The sequence below is a fragment of the Mustela nivalis genome, assembly GCF_964662115.1.
Source record: "Mustela nivalis genome assembly, chromosome: 1".
Lineage (NCBI taxonomy): Eukaryota > Metazoa > Chordata > Mammalia > Carnivora > Mustelidae > Mustela > Mustela nivalis.
The window spans coordinates 211667503-211676622 of NC_139020.1; the positions used below are offsets into that span (position 1 = coordinate 211667503).

At 44.9% G+C, this 9120-nt stretch overlaps 1 protein-coding gene across 2 annotated transcripts in view; it reads right to left on the bottom strand.

Annotated features, from left to right (window-relative positions):
* Window positions 1–814: 814 nt before the first annotated feature.
* The window catches only part of VAV1 (vav guanine nucleotide exchange factor 1), a 48568-nt gene continuing 40262 nt past the window's right edge, over window positions 815–9120 (bottom strand). The window contains exons 23-27 of one of the 2 annotated variants that reach the window (XM_082734101.1): window positions 6849–6965; window positions 5382–5469; window positions 4098–4212; window positions 2644–2795; window positions 815–1127 (exon numbers count right to left, since the gene is read on the bottom strand). In XM_082734101.1, coding sequence (XP_082590227.1) covers window positions 1074–1127; window positions 2644–2795; window positions 4098–4212; window positions 5382–5469; window positions 6849–6965 — 526 coding nt within the window. In that variant the 3' untranslated portion in view covers window positions 815–1073. The remainder of the gene's footprint in view (window positions 1128–2643; window positions 2796–4097; window positions 4213–5381; window positions 5470–6848; window positions 6966–9120) is intronic. The other variant, XM_082734102.1, reaches the window with a different exon arrangement.

A 9120-nucleotide genomic window follows, 5' to 3' on the forward strand; every position in this document is an offset into this window, starting at 1 on the left:
AGGTGGATTTCCAGGGGTTCCCAAGAATGAGCCCCTGTTGCCTGCAGTTGTCACCTGCTCATCAGTGCTCCCTTTACTGGCTCCTTCCTTTCCCCTTCTCCCCTCTCCCTCCCCTTCTGGCTACTTCTTGGAATCACCTTCCAGATTAATTTTGCACATTCAAATCCTTGTCTCAGGCTCTGCTTCTGGAGAATCCCAACCTAAGACAGTGACCATATAATTTATCACCCACCAGTACACTTTGGAGAATGAAAAGGATCATGATTAGTAACTACACCAGGGTTGAACAGCCAGGACTGTTGCAGGTAAACCAAAAGGTAGAGTTGTTCCACTCAGCATTTCAGGACAAACAGCCAGATGTCTTGCATGTGCCAAGAAGGATGTGGGAGACACAGAGGAACCAGAGGTGAAGTAGAAACCATGACGTCTCTGCAGGTGGCAGTGTGATAATGTGATAAGGTGGTACCACCAAGTACCAGCTATCCCCCCAATACCCCAATGCCAAGCCCTTGAGATTTAAACCTGATCTTGGGGGAAACTAAAGGGAAGTCTCTACCTCTTAGTAGAATTGGAGGGTAGCTAAGTTCTAGCAAAGAAAAAATATAGGAAAGCTACATTTTTGTGATCTGGAATCTGTGAGTGTAAAATTCTTTCCTGTCTTGTGGGGGTCCCATTTCCTTCTTGGGGTCTTATCTTAAATGGCAAAGCAAGATGATAAAGCTGGAAGGTGAGGATTGGGAAGGGGGCTTTCATCCGTGCCCCCATGTCCTTTCCCACCCTTTCCCATCCAGGTCTTCCTGGATGACAGCAGTCATTCCTTTCATCATTTTATTAAAAGCTGTTGCCTTGAGCTCCACCTTCTTGAGGGGCCCCAAGAGAAAACCAGTGTGTTATAAATTAACCAGGGCATGGCATCATCCCAGGAGCAGCCCTGCCAGCTGGACACGGGCCCTCCACAGTCCATCCTGGATTCTCGGGCCGCTGGGACCTGTCACAGCCCCCCTGGCCCTGCTGCGTGCTCATCCTGGGCTCAGAGCCTGGACGTTCTCATCTCTCCGCCAGTGTGCCAAAGTTCAGCAGTATTCAGAATAATCCTCCTCCACGTAGTTGGAGGGGAACCAGCCAACCTGGAAAGAGAAGAGGAAGTGGTCAGGGCAGCCTCTGCACATTCCCCACTGTTCCTCAACAGAAAGGTTCTCTCATACCTCAGGGCCTTTGCACCTGCCATCTTTGCACCTGCCACAACTTCTACCCCAGAAAGGACATCTCCCAGAGGTACACATGGCTGATACACCCGCCCATACCTTCCAGAATTCTCTATCACATGTCACCTTATTAGTGAGACCTTCCTGACCACCCTGTTTAAAATTGCACTCGCCCCAACACTTCTTATCCCTGCTTTATTTTTCTCTGTAGCACTTGTCAGTATCTTATTGATTATGTTACTTATGTAACTTATGTAACTTATGTAACCCCCATTACAACATGAGCTCCTCAGGGGCAAGGATTGATGTCTGTTTTATCCATTAGATACCCAAGAGTCTAGAAAAATTCCTGGCACATGGGAGATGCTTAATAAATACTTCTTAAGAGGATGGATGGATGGATGGATGGATGGACGGATGGACGAGTTCATTATAGCTGAGAATTCAGCTGTTGAGAAACACTTGAGAAACCCAACTGTCTTCCACAGCACACTGAACTTACCCTCACAAGTCTCAACAAAACTCTTCACCTAAGCAATTATCTGGACTGTTTTTTCACATATGTTTCTCCCAGTAGAATGTAAGCTCCTAACCAGTGTCCTTACCTTCATTCAACAAATATTTTTGAGAAACCATTACAAGTGAGGCAGTATTCTAGAGACTAGGAACTCATTCATTGATAAAATAAAGACTCTCTGTCTTCATGAGATAAAAATAAGAACCAGGTAAAAAATTTTTTGAGGAACCATGTGGTCCCTCCTAACAGTCTAAATGCAGGCAGGCAAAAAAGCACAAAAGGCAAAGTGGTCATTTCCAGTTATATGTCTCTTCATGCATTAAATATTTATTGAGCACCTATTAATGTGCCTTCCAACCACTGTTAACACTGCTGTGAACAGGACAGACAAAAATCCCTCCCTTTGCATCCCCCCAACATGCTAATCACTCTCTCACCCCAGGGCCTTTGCACATGCTGGTGTCTCTGCCTAGAATACTTTCTTCCACCCTCTCTATGACCTTCTTGCCTGGTTAACTACTCACCCCTCAGTGATCACCTTAGGTTCTCAGAAGTCCTCCTGTCCTGCTCCTACCCTTCCCCATGATTCCCCATCTCAATCCCGACCACTTAGTATTATACCTGTTTTGTTACATGTTTATCATCTTCATTAGATTCTGAGTTTCACGAGGACAGTGACTGTACCACACTCATTTTTGAATCCTCTGCACCCAGGAAATGCCCAGCACATAGTAGGTGCTCAGTAAATAAATACAAGTTATGGAAATGAATGAAATCTCTATCTCCTTTCCTCTCCTCTGAGCAGGGAAGACCTATGGGGCCACTCCCCACCTGCTCTATTCCATAATTCCAGGCTATAGGACAAACAGACAGGTCATTCCATGCCCTTTCCTCAGGCTGCCAAGCTTTGCTCCAACTTACCCGGCCATAGACCTCCCCTCGCCACCAGCCTTGTTGTCCCTTCTTGTTAAGGATCTTGATGATGTCACCCTCCTTGAGGGATAGCTCTGATCGGTCCCGAGCACAGAAGTCATAGCGTGCTTTGGCTGTCCCAAAATACTTGGTGCTCCCTGCTGTGTAGGGGAGAGCAGAGGTGGGTAAAAGGCCTGGAGCAGACATCTGCCCACCACCTGGGGACAGCTGGAGGAAGGCAATGCTCTCAGGAGAGTAACACCAGGACAAAGGGTCCCTCAATACTTCTTCATGAAGAGTATTGGGTGCCCTGTGATCTGAGGGAACACAACTGTACTTCCGCATCATCCTTCTAGCCCAACCAGTATCCAGGTTTAGAAAATAATGCCATTTGTGAATTTTTATAAATGGTTTCTATATATTTATAGTGAAAGGAATAAAGGGAAGATATGAAGAAATTCATTCAAGGTGATTAATGTTAATTATCCTGAAGAGGACCAAAGGTCAAAAAAGAAAGGGAATAAAAGAAAGATATATAAGGGGGAAAGACACAGATAACTTTTCATAGTAAAATATTAAACAACATTGTAGAATGGAAAAATAATTTATAGTATTTCTCCAAGTATGCTAAGGTCCATAAATACACCAGAGCATATAAGTAATGTGCGGACAGACACAAACATTTACCCCATTGGGTGATGAGGATTCTCTGATGAGGGCTGGAGTCCTAATGTTATGCTGGTGTTGCTTTTTCAAAAATTTAATGTTTTAATAATAATTAATTTTTAAATCTCTGTTTAAAAATTTTTTTGGATATATGAGAATCCAGAAACTATACCACCCATGTGACTTTTCTGAAAAACATACTTCAGGATGCACCCTAGCAAAATGACATTTGAATCAGGAAAAGGAATTTTAAAAATTAAAGGAAAATATGGAAAACAAGAAATATAGATGGAGTCTGAATAATCCTTGATACTATATTTGAGAAGTTAAATGCAGTTGTTAAGAAATAATTCTTAAAACATGTCATATTTATTTTAATTCATAGAAAACTGTATCCAATATCCCAGATAATGTCCATGAAACTATGGGGGAGAGATGCAATGGAGAAGAGAAGAGTGCACTAAAGGTCTTGCCTTTTTGTGAGATAATGTTATAGATACTAATAATCCTTGATATTGATATAAAAATACAGGCTTAAAAGGTGCAGATGAGGACCCTTCTGGTACCTAGTGTCCTCATCTTCCCCAATACAAAAGTAACCTCTGTCCCACCTCCCATCCAAGCAAATGAACATGGAAACCACTCAAGAGCAAAGGGACAGACTAGTATGAGAAGAAGCTCCCACTGTTTACCAGATATGACCTCTGTATGCCCACTGGAATATCCATGGCATCCCCAAACTTGCCCTCTACAGTAAGAAGGAGCTGGCGCACAGGCCCCCAGCCTGAGACCTCTACCTGGTGGTCTGCTGATGGCTCTCTTCTCAGGCTCCTTGAAGGGGAACTGCAGGGTGGTATCCAGTGACTTGAAGCAGTCCTTTAGGGAATTCTGCTGATAAAACTCCACCAGCTCCTGGAAGGACAGAGGGACCGATGCTTTCTCTTCTGGCACCCCTGGTAAGTGACTCCTTAACTACTCCCCATGACAGGAAGTTTATTCCCTTCCTGGGTAATCAGGACCATTCTCAGGGGAGGAGATCACTTAATAAACAGATCACTTCATAATAAACTTACCAAATAATCAACTTGCTTGATAACCAGCTCACCAAAATCAGCCCCTACTGTAGGTGCCAAGAGACTTATTTTTACAATTAATTATTCTAATATTAAGAAATTCTGTTTCCTGAGTACCTGCTATGTGCTGGTCAGTGTACAATCACACATCATCAAAATCTCCTAATAATCATGAAAGACGAATACATTCATGATTCTCCCATTTTATACATGGAGAAACCAAGTCCCAGAGAAGACAAATTACTTGGCCAGGGTTTCACATCTGGAAATGGTCAGATCCGGAATTCAGTGCCCTGGGGGGGGGGGGGGTGCAGTAGAGCCTCGCAGCTAAGACAAAACAAAATGTCTCATGGTTTAGAGTTTTGACTCCAAAAAATGCCAGTATCATGAAAGACAAAAAGAGAAAGCAAGAGAGAGAGAGAGAGAGAGATTTTAAAAGACTGGCAAAGTACTACAAATGAAAAGAAACTAAGAAGATAAAAACTAAATGCAATGTGTGATTCTTGATTATCTTCTGAATGACAAAAGAGCTATAAAAGGGATACTTGGGACAATCAAGAGTTTGGAAAATAGACTGTATAATACATAAGAATTTTGCCTCAATGCTCAACTTCCTGAGTGTAATAATGATACTGTAGTGAGGTACAAGAATGTCTTGGCTCTCCAGATATTCATGCTAGAGTATTTTTGGGTGAAGGGTGTAGATGCTTGCAACTTATTCTTATATAGGGCTAAATAAATGTGCAGGGGTAGGGATTGACAGGGCACAAAAGAGGCAGAATAATAACTATTAGTTAAGTGAAGGATTCACAGATGTTCATTTCACTGTTCTAATAACTTTTTGGAAATTTTTCAGACATAAAAAAATGAGGGGAAGATTTTTCAGAATCAAGTTTGGAGGACAAAAAAGATTGTGCAATAAATGGGGTCCCGAGACGGAGCTTCAGGGAGGGCTAGATTCTCCTCCTAGATTCTAGGACACCGAGGTTGGGGTAGATTGGCCCTTACCGTAAGCCCCCGGAAAGCCTTCTTCTCTGTAATCCTGTACAGTCCTTCCGCTGTCATGATTTTAATATGCTTGACCTCAACGTTATACCTGGAAGCAGTGAGAGAGAGGAACAGGGGGTCACAGGGCTCTGAGGCTGGGGACTCAAGCTCATCCCATGCCCAGGTTCAGCGCCCCCCCAGGCTACACAGCCCCAACCATGGAAGAAACAATCTTGACAACTTCAAGGAGGGAACAACCACTGAAACCCAAAGACTGAAGAAAATGCCTCCTGCTTCCCCAGCAGGATCCCTTCCCTGGGAGGAGTCTTCACTTCTTCCCCTGTCTCTATTTATCTCCTTCCCTGACTCACAGGGTTGTTGAGAAGTCACAAAGATCTTGCAAAGAAAGCCATGGTCTAGAATAGAGAGGATGAGATCTGTGCTTCCCCCAAGTCGGAGGACCTAGAATCTGCAGGATGGGAACAGAGACTCATTTCCACCAACATGCCGGGCCACAGACTAGTGAAGACATGGAAGCGATATTTACTTCTGTCAACGGAAAACTAGATAACCACCCCCCCCCCAAAAAAAAAATCTGACCACAGAAAACTAGAAATGATGAGGGGGAAAAAAAGCACTGAGCTCTCAAAAAAGTAAAGGGAAATCGCCAGAGGCCAAAAATGAGGTTGAAATTAAAACTGAGCTTGCTGAGTGAACTGCTACCCTATGGGGTTTGCTGATCTTGTTAACTAAGTAGCTTATGTTTTGATGATCCCATAGAAACATGGGATGAGGTACTGGGTCCAGGGGGATGGAGGTTAGCACTGAGACCCACCCACACCCCATAAGCCTGGACCAGTGAATACTACATCTTCTAGAAAAACCACCCGATGCCTGGGGGACCATAAGAAAGCTTGTCTGTCTCAGACCCCAAATGGAAATGTTGCCCTTGAAATTCAGAACCTCACGCCGGCCCTCGTGTAGGTTTGGGGTTTGAACTTAAACTACCTGCACAGTCCGGGAAACTAAGGAATTAGCCTAAAATGTTTAACCTGGAAAAAAAAATAACCTGTTGGTGATCAACAGAAACAAATTCAAAATCTCTGGAGACCCAAGCAGCACAAGATTCCCACTGGGAAATCCCCACTGGACATCACAAGACAAAATTACAAAACCAACCAGGGAACGAGTCACCATGAGTGAGACGCTGCACACCACAGACAGACATGGGCAAAGGGGTCGGCTAGCACTGGTCCACCTGGCAATTCTGCCTCTTGCTCGAATGTGCTAAACGCCTTTTGGAGCCTGTCTGGGAGGCACAGCTCTTTCTCGTGGGCTGTCAGTCAAGGAAAAGGAGTAAGATGGATGCGATCACCCAGGACACTGTGGGGCTCAGTAACAGATGGTTGTCAAAACTGTACATTTCCTTCCTGCCAGGCTCCTGCAGCACCCGGGTCATAGGGGGTCAGGGAAGGAGGAGTTAGTTACTTAATGCTGATGGCGAATTCTGCGGTGTCCTTCACCCTCTGCCGCACCAAGAACGTCCCATCCGACCGGTTGGTGAGAATACTTTCTGCCCCTGCGCGCTCCATGGGACCGGCGTACCTGTGGACATATATACCAAGGAGAGAGGTCCACACTGCCCCCATGCCTGTGATTTTTTAAGTTGGTGACAGTCCCAAAGCAGGCTGCTCCAAAATGGGCCAATTTAGCATGAAGACCGTTTTGAGTTAAAAAGCAATAAAAACCCCGGATGCCTAGGTGGCCCCGTCAGTGAAGGGTCTGCCTTCGGCTCAGGTCATGATTCCGGGGTCCTGGGATTGAGTCCCATATTGGGCTCCTTGCTCAGCGGGAAGCCTGCTTCTCCCTCTGCCTGCTGCTCCCCCCTGCTGGTGCTCTCTCTCTCTCTCTCTCTCTTTCTCTCTTCGTATCTCTGACAAAAATATATAATCTAAAAAAATTAAAAAGCAATCAAAACCCAGCAGATTCAGGAAAAACTCTACCTCCCCAACAAATAACTAAAAAGAATTCAGACAGAGGACCCACTCTGGGAGGAGAGCCACTGTCGCCCCAGATACCTACGAGAGGCTACGAAGAAGGTGTGGCCGACAGAGAGGAACTTAGCGAGGCCCGTTCAATCAAATCCTCTGTGACCCACGGATCCCCAGTGGCCCAGCAAACATTTGTGTACCAGACATTTAATCTTCTTCATCTTCCTGTGACGTCCATTCCCTCCCTTTTACGTCCCAGACCCTTGCCCCCTTCTCCTTAGTTCGGAATGACATGTATGTCTCCTTTTGCCTGACTGTCTTTGGGTTTCAATGTCTGTGTGGATTCCCTGTACCTACAAAATTAAATTTGATTTTTCTCCCATTCATCTGTCTCGTGTCAATTTGATTCTTAAATTTGATTTTTCTCCTTATTGGTCTGTCTTGTGTCAACTGGACTCTTAGTCCTGCTAGAAGGACCTTGAAAGGGACAGGAATTCTCGTGCCCTGATACGCCCTTTTATAATAAACTGTTTATCTAAGTAAATGGATTTCCTGAGTTCTAGGGGTTTGTGCCAGCCAGGGAGGGGGTTGTGGGAGCCTACACTTTGCAGCAGGTCAGTGAGAAGTCCTGGAAGGCTGGACTTGAGATTGGCACCTGATGTGCAGACAGTCTGGTCTGAACCAACCCCTAACCTGTGGGGTCTGATGCCATCTCCAAGTGGGTAGTGTCAGAAGTGGACTGAACTGTAGGACACCCAGCTGAGAGGGAAGAATAACCAAATTGTCTGGGTGTAGGGGAAACCCCACACATTTGATTGAGAGTGTGAGTGTAGAAAAGCAGGGGTTTTTTACCTTTAATCTGGAATTTGGCAATGCTTGGATGGACATTTTCTGAGTGCCCACTGTTCACCCCTCTCTGTGGCCACCAGGACAGAAACTGGGTGAGGAGAGTGAGACACGAGCCCTAGGTACAACAGTGAAGAGGGAGCCAACACTCTCCCTCTGAAAAAAATCCAAAGGGGCCATCAAGGGAGTGAGGTGCCCACACATGTTGCCCCGTGGATGGACTCTGAGCCCACGATGCTCAGAGAGGGAACCAGACAGAGAAGGCCACACGGGGTGCAGTTCCATGTGTGTGACACGCCCAGAACAGGCTCCTCCATGGACGGGAAGGGGTCAGAGGTGGGTGCGAGGGGCTGGGGGGGCTAGAGGTGACCACTAGAGGGGTTGGGCTTTCCTTTGTGGGGATGGAATGTTCTGGACTTATAGTGGTGATGGCCAAACAACCCTGGGAATGTACCAAATGCCACTGGATATAAATACATTTATGTTGTAGACATAGATAGATAACATAAATAATATGTGCTAATTACAGAGAATATACAATTATGGATGATGTGACTATGAATATATTATATTATAAATGTAAATAGGTAACCTATATGTACCGATTATAGATGATAAGTAATTATAGACGATATGTAAAGGTGCACATGAATGCACTTAGCTGCAAATGTAAATATACAACATAAATTGTATCTATTAATTTGAGGTGAAATAAAACTATGTATGATACATACATGGACATATGTAACAGAAATGTAAATATGAATATAAATGCCCCTCTAAATGGTTAATTGTATGTTATGTGGATTTCAACTCAGTTTTAAAAATTAATGCAAAGTCGGGGCGCCTGGGTGGCTCAGTGGGTTAAGCCTCCAGCTGGGCAGGGAGCCTGCTTCTCCCTCTCCCTCTGCCTCTCCCCCTAC